At 34.3% G+C, this 17,689-nt stretch overlaps 1 protein-coding gene across 9 annotated transcripts in view; it reads right to left on the bottom strand.

Annotated features, from left to right (window-relative positions):
• LOC18434033 (ceramide synthase 1 LOH3) overlaps nucleotides 1-431 on the bottom strand; it is a 28,166-nt gene extending 27,735 nt beyond the window's left edge. For all 9 annotated transcript variants that reach the window (XR_016042063.1, XM_020667158.2, XM_020667159.2 and 6 more), the window contains exon 1: nucleotides 105-431. Coding sequence is in view for 6 of the 9 variants with exons in the window: in XM_020667158.2 (XP_020522817.1) it covers nucleotides 105-236 (132 nt within the window). In the remaining 3 variants the exon portion in view is untranslated. The remainder of the gene's footprint in view (nucleotides 1-104) is intronic.
• Nucleotides 432-17,689: the final 17,258 nt, after the last annotated feature.

The following is a 17,689-nucleotide window of genomic DNA, read 5'->3' as shown; positions in this document are numbered from 1 at the left end:
TAGAGAGAGAGAGAGAGAGAGAGAGAGAGACCCAAGTACAACCATAAAAAAAATCAAAAAAAAAAAGAAAAAGGAATCAGATGGACAATAAGAGAGAGAGATACCCCGAAGATGAATCTGTCAAGAAAGAATCTAATTGATGGGAAAAAAAGAGCTAGTAAAGGAAGCGCCGCAAAGTCTTGATATTGGGCATACGTTTCTCTGTCCCATTCTATGCCACTCATCTCTGGAAGCATTGCCTCTGCTAGAGGGAGAGATACTAGGGGCCGAAGAGATGAAGTCAGAGACTGTTAGAGAGAGAGAGAGAGAGGGGAAGGGGCGAGATAGAGCGATTTAGAGAGAGAAAGAGAGAGCGCTTAAATTGTGGATCGGAACGTAGAGAGAAGGCGGAGGAGGGGAACATTGACATGTACAGAGTCTTCTGTTCCTCTGAACAACAATCAAGGAAAAAAGTTTCATTTTATTGGCTGCACGCCAAGATTCACATGGCCAGTTCTGAACGGCGGGAATATTATACGGGGAAAATTGTCTCATGCGGGCTGGACCGCATAACTACATATGCGGTCAAAAAGTGTAAAACATCCCTCTTAAAGATGGAAGCAAGTAGGTGTTCCATCTAAAAATAATAGAAACTAACGGTCCAAATGTTTTTTTACTAGAATTGTTATTATTAGTTTTTAAAAGTTACTTATTATTTCATATTCATGGTCTCCATGTTAAAGATTACATGTCCTTAAATATATTGCCGCTATCCTAAAAAATTTCGACAGTAAAATTGTATGCAATGACAAAGTTTGGATGTGCACCTTAACTTGCTTGTTTAAGTTTGCAACCTCGTATCCGATTGTAATATTATATTATAGAAGTAAGGTGTACCTTATTAAAACATCAATTAAAAAAGAGTGTTTTTAAGTTGGAAAATTTTCTAATTGATCACCTCAACATCAAGGTCTATGGATAAAAGCATAAATATAAAATTTAAATACTAAAAATAGTATATTGTAACAAGGTATTTGGATTGCCTATTTTCTTTTAATATTTTAAAGTGTATATAAATCTACTCAATCTATACATTTATTAAAATTTTAAATTTCATAATTAGAGATTAACACGAATTTTCAAACAACCATAAATTTTTGACACATTTTAAGGGTACGCCTTACTTGTATAGTATCAGTATTGAGTATTATGGAACATACTCATGCATATCCACTGAATGAACAATAGGGGATGATGTCGTAATGATGCTTGTTTATGATTGATCCACCAACTATGATTCCCAACCATTCGATCTAATGGAATGGTTGAGATAACTCCAATCAAAATGTCATACATTAACCTCTAGGCTTCTTACCTTAATTAAATGGCGTAGAGCATTTGCGATGAAAGTTGAGGTATTGGTTTCTTGTAGGGGGACACTTGATAAAAAAAATAAAAATAAATATTTTTAATGATAAAAATAAGTAATATTTTTTGCCCTAGGTTGAGCCATATATAAGTTTCTATTTTTTTTTTGACAATGTTCAGAAGTTTTTATTGATAAATTGTTGCAAGAGCATGAAATTACAATGTTCAAATTAGAGGAACATAAATAAATAAAAAAAGAGGAAAGAGAAAAGAGGAAAGAGAAACGACCACCAAGCGGTCAACACCACCTCTCGCTAAAAGTAAAAAAAGAGAAAACCCTATTAAGTAACAAACCGGGTAAATTTTCTGCCCTAGGTTGAACCACATGTTAATTTCTCAAAAGTAGTAACATTCTAAGAAAGATTGTTATATATGAGTATTCAACTATTCAAAATCGTACATTTTCTTTGTTTTCATAATACTCACATGACAACTTTAAAATGGACCCAATATAATAGGTCAAAAAAATCGTACATTTTCTTTGTTTTCATAATACTCACATGACAACTTTAAAATGGACCCAATATAATAGGTCAAAGAGGCCCTCCTTCATGTATCTTTTGCCCGACGGAGTAACTATATAGACCAAGGTTTGAAAAAATGAATCGGTAATCCAAATTGCCCATCTCAAAAACAAGGTCGGATAGGCAGATCTGTGATCCGGATAAGAGAATCGGGCGGATCGGCATTAAAAAACTTTAAAAGTTTATTAAAGATCTATTTTTTAGATTTTTTTAAAAATAGTGGTATTGCATTATAGTTTTTTTAATTTTATTGAAAATACTTAAGTACTAAGAATTTGTCTCATGTATGAGTGTTTGTTGTACATTATATTCATTTTATAGTCAAAATGAAATTTAAAATGCAGCTCATTACAATAGAATGGATCTCTTTGACTCAAAATCATAATTAAAAAAAAAACAAGTGTTGGGTATGTGTGGTCATTAAAGGCCTTATGAGTGCTTGTAAAATGAAATTATATAGTGAAACATGAATTCATAGGGAATATAGTCCCATGTGGACTATACTAAGCAAACGATCTTTGATGATGCTGGACTGTGCTTAACGTGCTAGGTCGGTCAGGTTTGGGAAAGACCCATATTATCTGGGCATAAAGAAACAAACCGATGATGGTTAGATGTGTTATCACTTGATGAGGTCGGAGTACGCCCGGAAGAGTGAGTCGATGGACTGTGTGACCCTTTGTGCGATGGAACCCTTCAGAGACAAGGGAAAAGCCTGATCATTTGTACCATCACACGGTATGCACATTGATAGCCGTTTTAGAAAAGCGAACCACCTTTCAGGGTGAAGCGTGTTCATGTGCAAGAGATAGCCCTCGTGCACCATCAAACAATGGATTATATCAGGTCAAGATGACATTGCTTTCGTCTCCAAGGGAATCTGATATCCATATACAAGGACTACGACCTTTACCCATTGGCTAGACTTTGGTGACTTACTAATGATCCCCTGCATGGACTGTGGGTCATGGGCAAGTTGGGTCGGTTTGAAAAAGCATGTGTGGTTTGTAGTTCACAGTTGGACATGGAGTGCTCCAATGGATATTTATTCATAAACCATATGGATAATTTTCCTATCAAAGTATTTAATTTTGTTTATTTTAATAATATATTATTTTAAAAATTGTTATTTGATTTTTTCTGAATCTCTGGATATTTTATATATCAAATTTGGATTTATAAAAACAGAGGTATTGATTTTATAATAATTTAAATATTTAAATAATAATTTTATAGTTTTCGAAAAATAAAAAATAATATAATTGCATGGGAGGCCTAGTAGGTCTTTTGGGCCCACCATTACAAATTAGGTGGGGCCCATTATGTGCCACAATGGGTGGCACGCCCCAATTAGGGAACTTTTTATCATAAATAGTACAAGCTCTTGTTTTGTGGGGTAAGAAATATGTGTTTTGAAAAGCTTGAGCTTTGTAGAGATTTTGAATCATATTTTTAATGTGTGAAAAGGCTTGAGCACAAAATAAAAAATGATAATATTATCATATATTTATTTCTTATTTGAATTAATTGATGGAAAAATGGTTTAGGAAGTGGGGGATAATGATTCTAGCAAATTCCATAGGATGTTGATGACCCATTTATAAAATGGACAGCTCACATCTCTCACCCCACAAGTCACCTACAATCAATGGTACATATTCAATCTCGCATGTGTGGCAAGCCAAAAAAAACCCTAAGACACCCTAAATCTATTTAAGTACTATAAAAGAGGGTCATACCTTACCCAAATCTCTACACATCACAACTTTCCATCTCTCTCTCTCATGAACTCCCATAGGGGGCATGCCCTACTCTAAGCAATATCTCTCTTATTTTGGAAACTTTCTCTCTCTCATGAAAGCTCAAGGGGGGCACACCCCTCTCATTGTCTCTTGATTTCTTGTCTCTCCTAACTCTCAACTTTGGATTTATAGCTAAGGGTTTTAGGGTGTAGCAAAAAGAGAATCCATATATCTCAAACTAGGTTATCAAAGGGGGTTTACCTAGGGTTTGAGTTTTGTGATAAAAAAGTGTTCATGTTCCATAGGTATAGCTTGTCCAAAATTTGCTTTCTCGTTTAAGATTGAAGGTTGACCACTAGATCTCGTACCATCAGAAGGTGGTAACTCGGTGTGGGGTGTAAGAAACCCGGTTGAGGTAATCTCTGACACCCTCTTTTGTTTCTTGCTTATTTGTTTATTGCTTTCTTTATTCTCAAACATAGGATGTATCTTTTCTTTGTTATTGAAAGAAATGTTTTGAATGATTTCAAGTACTTGAGATCCTAGTTGTATTTTTTTTCTTTATTTTATTTGAAAGTGTTTGATTGTAAAAGGATTATCTAAGCCGAGAAGAAAAAAGAAAACGAAAAAAAATTAAAACAGAAGAAAAAAAAAGAAAAGAATATATACTCTGGCTAGATTACACGAGTTATTCTTTCATAAGTATATAATAGTTTTGGACATTTTGATTTAATAGAGAGAAAACAAGGGTATGACCCTCACAAATAAAAAAAAATCTAATGTGATAATTAATATGGACAAAATATAGAATTTAGAAACATAAATTTGTAATCAAGTTTCAATAAAATTAGAAAATAAATAAATAAATTCATACTTGCAATGTAGAATGACTGATAAAACAACTTGAACATAGATTCTGAAGTGGTATGAGCTAGTGTTATTTTTTCTTTTAAAATATTCGATAAGCGAGTATTGTTTTAAAAAAATGTTCAATAAAATAGTATTAGTATTGTTTTTTATCTTTTTAATATCCCATGAGCCAATATTATATATATATATATTCCCAATAAGCTAATATCTTAATATTAATCCCATGAGCTAGTACGCTATTAGACAGTTTTCCGGTAGTCACTACAATAGAATAGAGTGAACAGAACAAAGAAGAATTATCCATCGAAGAAAGGTGGGAGGGAAAGGCAATATAAAACAACTTAAATGTTGGTGTTTGATAGCATTGCGTAATGGGAAGCCAATCTTACGTGTTTGGTTTGGTGTCTAACAATGAAGCCAAGTCAACATGTAGGGAAATCAAAGGCCAAGTGTTTGACAATGAAGGCAACTCAACATATGGGGAATTCAAAGAGCATGTGTCTAACAATGAAGGCAACTCAAGGGCCACTACACTTTTTTAATTGAAAGAGTTGACTTCAAATATTAAAATTGAAAAACATAGGAATCAGTTAAAGCGTCCGGTTTTCTCTAACACAGCCAGTAAGGATCACTATGAACTGGCTAGTTTTAAAAGGGAATCAACTAGATCTCTATATATTATAAGATTTAAAATGGATAGAGTAAAATTCGATCCAGATCAAACGATTTCGATCTAAATCACTGATTTTTTTAATTTTGATATAAACTACTCTCCTGCCATATACATTCTTTCTAAAAAAAAGTCCGAATGATTTGTCATCGTAATGATTCCCATGACCCACATGCACAGCTCTCACCCTCTCTCTCTCTAGCCTTATTGAATGAGAAGCAGGAGACAGATTCCCGATGGAAAGGTGATAAAGCTTATCAACTAAAACAAGGGAAACTCAAATTTTCTCAAAGAAAAACAAAAAAAAGGAAGGCGGATGTGATCAACCGCTCAACTCAACTGCACGTGCTTGTTCATTGTTTTTCCAAAACTCAGGTTTCCCATAGAGTAGTTAGCATATTCTTGTGCAATTTATACTAAACATTCAGGTTGAGTTGACCTCTCTCTCTCTCTCTCTCATTTGTGCCTCTTTAACTCTCAACAACGAAAAAAATTAATCCAAAGGACGAGCGAAAAACGTTTTCCTTGAGAATGTCTTTACTTTTTTGGCTATTCTGTCCTCCTTTACCATCCAGCTGTCCAATTTTGATCAAGAGAGTCACTCATCGTTTGATCTTAGATCTGACGTCTCAAATTATTTTATTTTTAGTTTTTTTTTATACAAATTGTATGAATATGAAATTTGACACGTGCCATCTTCTCATTGGGGCGCACCTATACAAAAATATTAAAAATAAATTTTCGATAAAGTATAATGACCAAAATACTTTTTGAGACTTTTAAAGGTATTTTGGTCATTTTATTTTATTAAAAATATTTTTTTTTATATTTTTCGCTGGTGCGAGTTTAATAGAGGAATGGACGTTTAAAATTTGGCAAAAAAAAAATTAAAAATAAAATAGTGTAGAGACATGACATTGTGATTAGGCCAATCTTAGCCCTCCATTCAAAATAGACAGTTGGATAAAGGAGAGGATAGAGCTTCTATGTTGTAGGGGAAACATAGAAAGCTTGCCCATTATATAATAGTGATAATATATTATATAATGGATGTGGTTTGTATAAGGTTCCAACCTTAAACACTCAAAGGCGCAAACAGTGGTGAAGAGGAAGAATATAGGGAGATGGATAGCTCCTAGAACGGGTTATATTAGGATGAATTGCGATGGTAGCTCTTTTGGAAACTCGAGACCAGCTGGTATGGGAGGAATAGTAAGGGATCATAGGAGTGTATGTATCTTTTGCTTTGCAGGTCCATGTGGAGTCAAGATAGCTAATGAGGCAGAGTTGTTAGCAGTTTCACAAAGTTTGAAAATTTTATCAAATAGAGCTATCCAAGATCCTTGTGTGATCGAGCGTGACTCTTTGAATGTGTTTAATTGGTGTACTTATAATTCTAGAGCACCATAGAAGTCGAGATCGGTATGGATGGATATTATGGATATGATTCATAACTTGAGCATATCTTTTAATCATATTTATAGGGAGAGTAACGAGGTGGCAGATTCCTTGGCAATGAAAAGCATATCTTTGCATTCTTTAATTATATATGATGTTGTTATTGTTTGATTTTTTTGATTTTGTTGTAATCGCCTTTGATTAATAAAGTTATGGAATATTTTATATATATATATATATATATATATATATATATATATATATATATATATATATATATATATAATTTTGATGTAAACAATTCTCATGATAGTTTGGGAATCTATTTTATCTCCTAATTGTAAAATTTTAACCTCCAAAAGATGTTTAAATTAAGTAGCTCTATAAGCACAAGGAAATCTTGAAAATGGGCTGTCCAAATAATGTGTTGCAAAATGTACTATTTTAAGACTTGAAATCTTTTTTTTTTTTTGTTTTTCATTTCTTGTACATCTTGATGTTGAGATGATCAATTAAAGGGTTTCCAGCATCATAACAACTTTTTAAGATCAATTTTTAGGTACATTTTAATTCTACATTTTAACATTGCAACTTTATATGAACAGTTTCCTCATATTACAATAGATTATATTAGAAATTATGTGTACATCTAACATCGAAAATATTCGGAACTCGAAAGTGTCTCTAGTTTCTAAAATTTTGTAAAGTATTATCTGACAATTTTGTATACCCCACATGTTAGTACATTGATTTTGTTAGCTAATGAAATTCATTAGTTAGCAAGTCAAAAAAGAAGAAGATAAAACACATGGTGCTGGAGCTCAAAAACGTATATTTGTTTGGCTATAATCACATCTAAAGAAGTTATAAAAAATATCCAAAAACTAAATAAGGGGGAAAATTCTTACTTTTCATGTCATAAGGAACTTTTCTAAAAAAAAATTCATAAAAAAGAACAAGACAGATTTGCCTTAACGATATAAGACACATCAACATATTTTCAATGATTGAAAGTTTCTTTATATCCAACCACTGTAACGCCTTTATTTTAATTTTTTTCCTTTTTTTTTAAATCACAAATGCCATTCTATTAAGAAGTGTAACTGTGAAAAGCATGAATCACGCGCACGTGCTAGAAAGCCCTAGTTTGGAAGCTTGCGCTATCAGCTCTCTTGCTTCACCTCCCGGAATATGAAGGCAGAAGAAACCCTTAAATTGCCATGAGGCATTTAAAGCCATTTGCTCAAGCAATGTGTACTACCGAACCCCGAACCCCAAACCCGGAACCCAGAACCCCGAACCCGGAACCCCAAACCCTGAACCCTGATAGCGAACTCGAAGGGGTGAGGAAAGGATTGTTGAGTTTGTATGCTTTGCTTTTTCGCTCCCTACGTTGTTATACCTGTATGGAGCCAACTGTCGACAATATAGCTATAGCATGCTCGAGCCCACTGCAATATCTAGGGTGGGGGTGCAGTGCCTAGACAAGTGTCCAATCTTGAGTCCAGAGGTGATCGGCGAATAGCCCTCTTCGGTCTTGTCAATCCTTTTGTTCCTCTGAACAGGTATAATATTGAAATATAATAACTCACTCTTCTCAACTAAGCTAGAATACCCTTAGCATGGAGAGGTTGAGCCATATTGGATTTGCACCTGCAAGATCATAGCTTCTTTTGTTGGCTGACGGGTGTGGAATTCCAAACTCTTATCACTTAGAAATATGAAGTTGGATTCCTACTGCTGAACTCCGCCCCACTCTCTCCTCCTTTCTGCTCCCCCCTCCTAAAATAAATAAATAAATAAATAAATCTGGTCACCGGAAACCGTAAAAGATTTCCTAGTGTGGGAATATACCATCTATCTACCCCCTCTGGTAAAATTCATGCTAGAAACAATTTTTTACATCCTAAATTTTGGGGATGGAATATTTAGAACACGGTCATCAACCTTCATAAAAAAAAAAAAAAAAACTCTTACTCTCTATGTGCATGAAAAAAATGACATCTTATAGCAGTAGTTTAATTTTTGGAAGGAAAGATCTAGATGTTAAAAAACTCATAATCTAAATTATTTTTCTTTGAAAATAAATAACTAGTGATAATTGATGGATCCCAAAATCTGAATACATCATAAACTGAAATAGTTAAGTTGCCCTAGAGAGTTGTTGTATAGTATACTCCCGTGGGAGTATGCGATTAAAAAGCCTAACATGTAAAACTTTTCCCGTGAAGATGATACGGTTACGCGGGTGCTCCTGCTGAATAATCAACGCTAATAAATGTTAAAGGTCAACGTCAACAAAGCGAAGAAACCTTTATGTTTTGTACACGGTTTCTGCGAGTCCATGTAGAAATTAGTTACCTCTTAAAAATCTGTTTTTGTGATGGATTTTAGGACTTAAAAATTAAGGATATGTAATCTCTAACATGAAGATCATAAATATAAAAAAATAAATAAATTTTAAAAATTAAAAATAATAATTATATTAAAAATAATAATTATATTAAAAATATATATGGATCTTTAGTTTCAATTATTTTTAAATGGACCACCTATTTGCATCTATTTTTAAGATGGATGCTTTATACCTCGATGACTGTAAATATAGAAATACGGTTCCCACCGCGCCGTATGGAACAATTTTTCTTCTGTTTTTCTCTTCTTCTTTTTTAATATAAACCTTTATGTTTTTCTCTTAGAACTTGCTCAAAGTTCGGTTCAATTTCCTAGAGCTTAGTTCAATTGAAGGCAATTTGTTGATATATCTTTTTTTGAGAGAAATTTAGTATTTGTATTAATCAGAAGCTAGAAAGAGATTACAGTATCCGAAGTTAAAAAGGATATAAGGGTTGAACCACCTTTTGCAAGATGATGGTCTAACACATTAGCCTCACGAAAAACATGCACAAACGAAGTATCAAGAGTCCTAGATCTGCAAGGTGGACCTAAGCTCCTAGGGGGGCTCATGAGTTCCATTACACCAGTTAATAATGTTCAGTGAATCCTCCTCCACAATACAAAACCGGCCCAGTTGCCCATCAGTGAAGATCTTTAAGCCATGAAGAAGGCTTTGCATCTTTGCATAGTTGGTCATTTTGTCCCCAAAGGGCCCTGCATAAGAAAACACCACCGTACCATTCCAATCTCTTAGAACACCTCCAATAGCAGCTGGACCAGGATTTCCAAAAGAACTTCCGTCAAAACTAAGTTTAAAGTTCCCACCAAGGGGGGCAGTCATCTAACCTTCGGCCTACTTTTCAAGATATCTAGACGGAAGAGGATTGATAGGTTCCTCTTGAAATCAACTTCCAACATACCGGACCGATCCATTGACATAGAGCAGAAGAGCCACAACCAATGAAGAATATTGTCCAACACCTTCTCAAAAGGTTGGCGGACACCATTGAATACCCTACGGTTTCTTTCCTTCCAAACTTCCCAAAGTATTAGGCCTATTGCCATCTGCCATAAGATCAAGCCAGCCTTGGGCAGGGAAGCCGACAAATTTGAGATGATCCCAAGAACTTTAGCGGGCATCACCATGGCAAGAGCTAGTTCATAAAAAAACCAGCACCAGATTCTAAAAGTGAAAGGGCAATGAAGAAAGAGGTGCGGCCTTGTTTCAGAATCTAGTTTACACAGTAAGCACACATTAGGCAATACCTTACCTCTGTTGATAAGGTTGTCAACAATGAGAACCTTATTTTGCACTGTCAGTCATAAGAAAGCTGTACCTTTAAAGGTAAAGGCCATTTCCAAATTGGGGCAATCTGAGGCATCGGCCATCGCCATTGGTCATAAAACACGGGATTATACATGCACTTAACTGAGTACTGTCCATTGGGCTGAATCTCCCAAATGACTGCATCAGAGGCATTTTGTGGAATATAGACCTCATGGAGAAGGGAAATCAGCCCAAATAATTCTTGAAAAACAGCATCGGGAAGTCTCCTATTGGGGCAATTTGTTGAAATTTTTTATTTATTCAAAAGAAGTCTCCTAACTTTTTTTCATCAATTAATCGACAAATTCACTGAGTTAGGCTGATTGATTGTGACACATTGATTATTTTAATGGAATATTGACAATGGAAGTCTCATATTAAAAATAAATGACAATGAGGTCTTTATTAACTTTTTTTTTACCTTGGAAGTATGTTGTATAATCCTCATGACTTGGCTGGCAATGGGCATGGTGGTTGAAAAAGAAGGGAGCCTTTTTCCTTTTTTTTTTTTTTTAGTATATTAGACCTAGCCTGACCCAGGCCAGGTCCCTTTGGCCTAGTTTGGGCCAGCCTTATAGAAATACATGCATGAATTGGGCCAAGGGCAGGTCCATCCCCAGGTCTGGCCCATCGCGAGCCCCACGATGGCAATTGCAATTAATAGAGCCATATCATCAAAGTGTGAGTAGTGCATCGTCAAGACTTAATTTCAAAGGTAAGTTCCATCAAGTGGGGACTATATAAATAGATGTCGCCATTGAAGATGTGATAGAGAGAGAGAGAGAAAGAGCAATAATTCACCCATTCTTGGCCTATAGGATTTGAATTAGCACCTCAAATGCCTTGTGTGGATGGATGAACGATCTAGGTAACTCTACTCCTATGTATCCATTATCTTCTCATGTTAATATTTAATGGGACTTAAAATTTTTTATTTTTTATAGAGAGAAAAACCTAGAACTATTTAAGGTTCTTATTTAAATGCAGTGAAAAATACGAAGATAGAAGAGGTTTTAGGACGAGATGATATCCAATAGAGGTTTGGAAGTGCATGAGAGAGATTGACATTGACTGGCTGACCAAGTTATTCAATAAGGTTTTGAGAACAAATAAAATGTCAGACGAATGGAGGAAAAGTATTATAGTACCTATTTACAATAACAAATGAGACACACAGAAATGTGTAAACTATTGATGAATCAAATTTTTGAGCCACACTATAAAGCTCTGGGAGAGACTGATTGAGCAACGACTAAGGCATGAAACAAGTGTATCAGAAAATCAATTTTTTTATGCCAGGGAGGTCAACAACCGAGGCTATTTTCCTACTTAGGCAACTGATTGAGAAGTTTAAGGCGAAAGGAAAAGACCACCATATGGTATTTATTGATATAGAAAAACTTATGGTAGAGTACATCGAGATTTGATTTGGTGAATGTTGAAAAAGAAAGGAGTCTCCAAACACTACATGGACTTAGTGAGAGATATATACGATGAAGCGTTAACTAATGTACGAACAACTAGTGGAAAGATGAGTGAATTTTCAAAGACAAAATATCTACATTAGGGGTTAGCATTGAGCCCATACTCTTTGTCTTAGTATGAAATACTTAACTAGGCACCTACAAGTTGAGGTATCGTGGTATATATTTTTCACAGATGACATAGTTTTGTTCAATGAGACCCGAAATGGCGTCAATACAAAGTTAGAACTTTGAAGGGATGCTCTAGAATCTAAAGGTTTTAAAATTAGCCGGACTAAGACATAGTATATGGAATGCAAGTTTAGTAACAGAGATTGTATACAAATAGACCATTTATCTTTTGTATATGGAGGTAACAATCATTCCCACTCATTAAATGTCAAATTAGATGGTTTGAGGTGAGTTACGAAGTCCAAGAAATTTTTTTTGGAACTTGTATCTATTCAATGAAATTCTTACAACCACCCATTTAAAAATTTAAAGGATAAAAATGATTGTGACTTGGATGTACAAAAGGTAAATAGTCTCTTTGTAGATAATCCATTAGCAATAATCGGAGTAGGGACGAGAAAATAGTTAAGATTGAAGACCCAAAAATACCTAAAAGAATGTACTTTCGATATCTTTGGTCAATAATCTAAAAAAATGGAGAGATTGGGGAAGATGTCGCACATAGAATTAGAGATGAGTAGGCGAAGTAGAGATGCATACCTAAAATTTTATGTGATCACCGCATACTAATAAAGCTGAAGGGCAAGTTTTATATGACAACTGTGAGATCAGCTTTGCTCTATGGGGCATAATGTTGGGTGGTCAAAAAATAATATACCCATAGAATGAGTGTAGTTGAGATGAAGGCATTGAGAATGATGAATGACAATACAAGAAGGGATAAAATTTTAAATGAATATATTCGAAAAAAATTAGGTGTGACACCAATAGATGATAATATGAGAGAGTAGACTTAGGTGGGCTTTCCATGTGTGGTGTAGACCCAATTGTAGACACTTCATTTTATGAACTGACAAATTCAATGGTTTTCTAAATAGTAGACCGCCTTAGAACCATATTATCCCAATAAACCTTGGGACCATAGACCACCATAGTCCATACTACTTGCCCTATGATCTAGAGTCATGCAGAACACCCTATTTTAGTAAAAAAATCATTAAAAATAATAAAACACCTCGTTTTAACCCAAATTTTGATAAGCATCATCACAAGAGCATGTAGATATCCCCAAAACTGGAATATTCTGATATTGGGTAGATTTGGGTTGGGCGACACCATTGGTGCCGCCCAACCCCGACTGCCCCAAAACAGTAGTTTCCACATGTTGACCACTCCTGGACCATTTTTGGGCAGATTCATTGAATCTGGACCCTTTTTATATGTGCGGTGCTGCCTTTAACTCCAAACAACAGTTCGGGCTGGAAAATCCATTTGAAATTGGTAGTTACCCATTCCAGCCGATTTCCATCATTCAAAAGATCATTTCAGGATCATTTCTAAGGTTAGACCTTGTCAAACCTTGTTAGACTGTTTAGCCTTTTAGACTCCTTGGACTTTGAAACACCGTATGCTAAGAAACGTGATACCTTGAGAAAACCGTAGAACTAGGAAGACCTTACCTTTAGGCCATTAAATATCCATACTTTAGGTTAAGAAAGTCATTCAACCAAGCCAAAGCTTGATCAAAACTTGAAAAGAAATAAAGAGGACTCACGATATATACTCAGTCGGTTTTGATACGGGCGAGGCCTCGAAGCCTTGGGAGTCCATACCCAACTGACATGGTATGATATATTTTTACTCTTCTTTACATTTCTTTTCATTTTTATTTATTTTATTAGAATTAAAATAATTTAAATGCATTTTATGTAGTATTTCATATTTCGGATCAATGTTGGCTTTGCCACAAATCTGAGAGCAAATCTGCTCATTTATGAGGAGATATGGCCCTATATAAGAATTTGATTGTCCTTACTCTCTATCACTCTTAAAAAAAAAACAGTTTGTGGATCGGATCTGGTCGAATATCATCTTAATATCATCTCGATCTGTATCGTGAACATCAGTACAATACGTATTAAGAGGTGCGAGTTAATTCAAGTGGAAAGCTCAAAAAGGGCAAGGGGTAGACTTAAAAAGATATGATTGCAAGTAGTGAAAAAATATATTGAGGCTTATAGCCTCACTAAGGGTATGACTATTAATAGAGCAGAATAGTGGACCAGGATTCGTGTGGCTAACCCTAATTAGTTGGAAAAAGGCTTTGACGATGATGATTTAAATGCAGTGAAGACGTGCTCTACAACATACATGTTACACTTACGTAATTAGACAAGCCAACAGATTTCATGCTCCTAAAGGAGCAAATTTTTTTTTTTCTCCCCCAGATAAAATCTAATTGAGTAATTTTAGGATGTAACATCTTCAACCCATAAGCTAACCTAAGAAAACAAGGAAATTTTACTCCATGCATTTTGAAAAAAATATCTCAAGATTGAACAAAGGCTGCTCAATTTTTTAAGGTGAGAACTAAGTGTAAAAAAACTTAAATATCAAAATTTGTATTTTAAAAATAATCATTTAGTGATTCTTTGGTTCCCAAAATTTTCAATTAAAAAATCCTCCCAAGTAGGTCTTCTGCCTAAGAAAGTAAATGTAAAATATATGCTCCCATGGGAGCATAGTAGACATGCTCTTTATATTGAGTTGGGAAACTAATGTCTCACCAACTCCTAGATTTTCTCTTGATAATGTTGCATTTCAAATATAGACGGAAAATGCAGTTTCAACCCTGAAAATTTTGCACTTTTGATTAACTCGACCTTGACCATCATGGATTTGAAAATTTTTATTATGCAACACATTTTCTAGATAGTTGATTTCAAATGTTTGTAAATTTATCACCATTTTTTGAGCTTTTAAATTCAGGGTCAAGGCTGTGCAGGCATTCACAAGGGCTTAGAGCAACGAAATTACATTTTCCTGAGGCGTTTCGAGGAGTAGATTTACCAAATATCAGTAACCCATGGCCTTACGAAAACCTCGCCCTTCAAGAAAAAACATAGGGCGTTAATTTAACTATGACCTATCGAAAAGAAACCCAATGCTAGAATATTTAGGGTTTTTCCTTGGGTGGGTTGGATCGTCCAAGTTTTGACCGTAGTTAGGAAGTCGGGGATAAGAATATATCGCCAAATCGAAATATCGGTAATAAATCGATTTTGCTCTAAAAAGTTGGAGGCAAAAAATCTGCCAAAAAATAGTTAGAAAAATCGTGAATATTTCACATTTGGCTCAAAAAAATAGAGTGAAAAAATCGTATACATAAAAATAACACAATATAAAAATATGAGTTGCGGTTATTGTACAGACAGATTAAAACCATTGAATTAAAATTTGTATGCCCTTTTTTTTTTTTTTTTGAACAATTTATATGTCCTTACCTAATATTATTGGAGTCATTCTTGACAATGTTTTGTGTAAACTTTCAATAAATACAATAAGAATACATGTTGCCATGGCACAAAATATATGATAAATTTATTGAGACAGTACAATGATAACAATACTAATCACAAGCGCTGCATTAGCGAACAATAAGAATGGAACCCAAGATATGGGATATTATTATTGGAAGAACAAAAACAAAAATGACCTTTAGCATGGGATTATATTTAACTAATACACAAAAACCTGAAATGCAAAGTAGTAGTCTATCCATATAACACTGTTATATTGTATACACCAATGAAATAAATTTTTTTTTGCAAAGGTTAATCGAACCTCTGTATGCAGAAAGAAAGCAACAAAATGCTCATGCAAATCCAGATGTTCGAAGCTCACCCTAAATTTCTAGGTGCCTAAATCTGTAGTTGTCACTGAGTGTCTCTCTTGCTCACTGTAGTTAACTAAAACATAAAAACCTGAAATGCAACATAGTAGTCCATTCATATAAAACTGTTATGTTGTACACACTAATGAAATAAATTTTTTTTGCAAAGGTTAATTGAACTTCTGTATGCATAATGAAAGCAGCAAAGTGCTTATGCAAATCTAGATGTTCAAAGTTCCCCCTAAATTCTTAGGTTCTTTAGTTGTCACTGAGTGTCTCTCTTGCTCTTTATAATGGCACTCGGTGTTTAAAGGAAAACAAATGTTTTCATTCGGTTACTCCTCTAACTCTATTATTTTGATGTATATTGTTTGTCTTCATAGATTACTTTTTTTGGAGAATATATTGCACTTTTTTAAGAAAACACATTTGTGAAAAAACATTCATGAAATTTTTTGTTAAATCAAGATTTTTAATTTACTTTCACTTTTAATGTACTTATCTCTAATCCAAAATTCAAATATATTGAATAACTAAAATGATAAAGTTATAGGAAAGAAGGTTTTTTTGAAAAAAAAATTTCGAAGAAAGAATACCGGTTTATGTCCGTTCATTAAACAACACACTTTTTTTTTTAAGATCTTTTGAAAAACTCGAAGTTCCAAACGGATTTAAAAAATTCATGTTCTTAACGGGGAGACTTGCTAACTACGGTTCTAACCACAGACTAATTCTTTGAATAGTGATGAGAAAGAGAGTGGAAACCATTCAATCGCTTGATTGAGATAGTTACATTAGTTCTATGTATGACCCACCCTTCACCTTCAATAGATCGTATTGGCCCTTATGACCACGTATTTGGTGTGGTCTTAGGGATTATAGTACAGTTTCCAATGACAAAAATATAATATTTTACTATTAAGAAAAGTATCTTGATGAGTTAACTCAAATCCAATTTGATTTTCAGGAGTTTCAGCAGCCCAAATAACTTTCAAGCAGATTCTACCTTATATCCATGAATCTGGAGGTTCAAAATAGTGCAAATCTAATGATCTTTGAAGAATAAAATGAATAGTCCAGGAAAAAATTACACAATAAACTATTTTTACTGCTTAAAATTCATTTATTTTCTCACATTGCGGTGATCAAGATGATGTATATAAAAACTTGTGCATCCAATATCCATCTCCAAAAACCATTTTGGAAGGACTGTGAAGTCATGATAATAATGATAAGTTTTGTGAGAGTCATAGAGTTAAAATGAAAAATGAAAAGAATATTCAAGATTTTCTGCAAAGAAATTTCATTCCCGAACTATTTTAACTAATGTTTGAGCTCCCATAAAAGCCATACCTTGAAGCTTGATATTGTAGTTTCCAGCCCTCATAAATGGAGATCAGCATAATTATCGCATTAAAGAAAAGATGATAGGTCCAAGCTTACAGTAGTACCATGGCCCTTTAAATGGGGTTATCTCAACATAAACAGCTTATGAAGAGCAAAGGGCAAACCCAACTCACATTTTACTAAGTTAGAGAAAGCATTTTATACATTGCTCCTCATAAGGAAGACAGTTTTGTTGTAGGATCCATCTAATTAATCAAATCCTGGTGAAGAAGTTGGTTTTAGGGTCCTATATGGTCTTAATATCAAGATTAAAGTATTTTATCACCTGAATAAAACCTTCATCATGGCCAAAAATCAGTATGGCAATATAATTGCAGTAAAAAATCACTGGTTCTTAATCGCGTCCAGTACATGTACAGTCCAAAAATCAAGGTAAACTTATAGAAGATTGTTTTCTCATTGATATAGAACACAGTTCCAGTTGAAGAGTAGGAAAATATAGTAGTTTGGCTTAACCATTGTAAAAAACCTCGATTTTCAGTTAACCATGGCCAAAGCAAATATATAGGTCTAGTGTATAGGCACAAAAACTCAGTAAGAAAGACCAGTGCTTCCTCCACCTTAGTTTGCAAGAGATTAAATAGATACAACCGTCAGAGAAGGGGTTCATCAAATTATG

Source organism: Amborella trichopoda, chromosome 10, assembly GCF_054954075.1.
Source record: "Amborella trichopoda isolate Santa Cruz 75 chromosome 10, AtrichopodaSantaCruz75HAP2 v2.0, whole genome shotgun sequence".
NCBI lineage: Eukaryota > Viridiplantae > Streptophyta > Magnoliopsida > Amborellales > Amborellaceae > Amborella > Amborella trichopoda.
The sequence above is the reverse complement of the archived record's forward strand: the minus strand, read 5'-3'. Positions and strand labels throughout refer to the sequence as shown.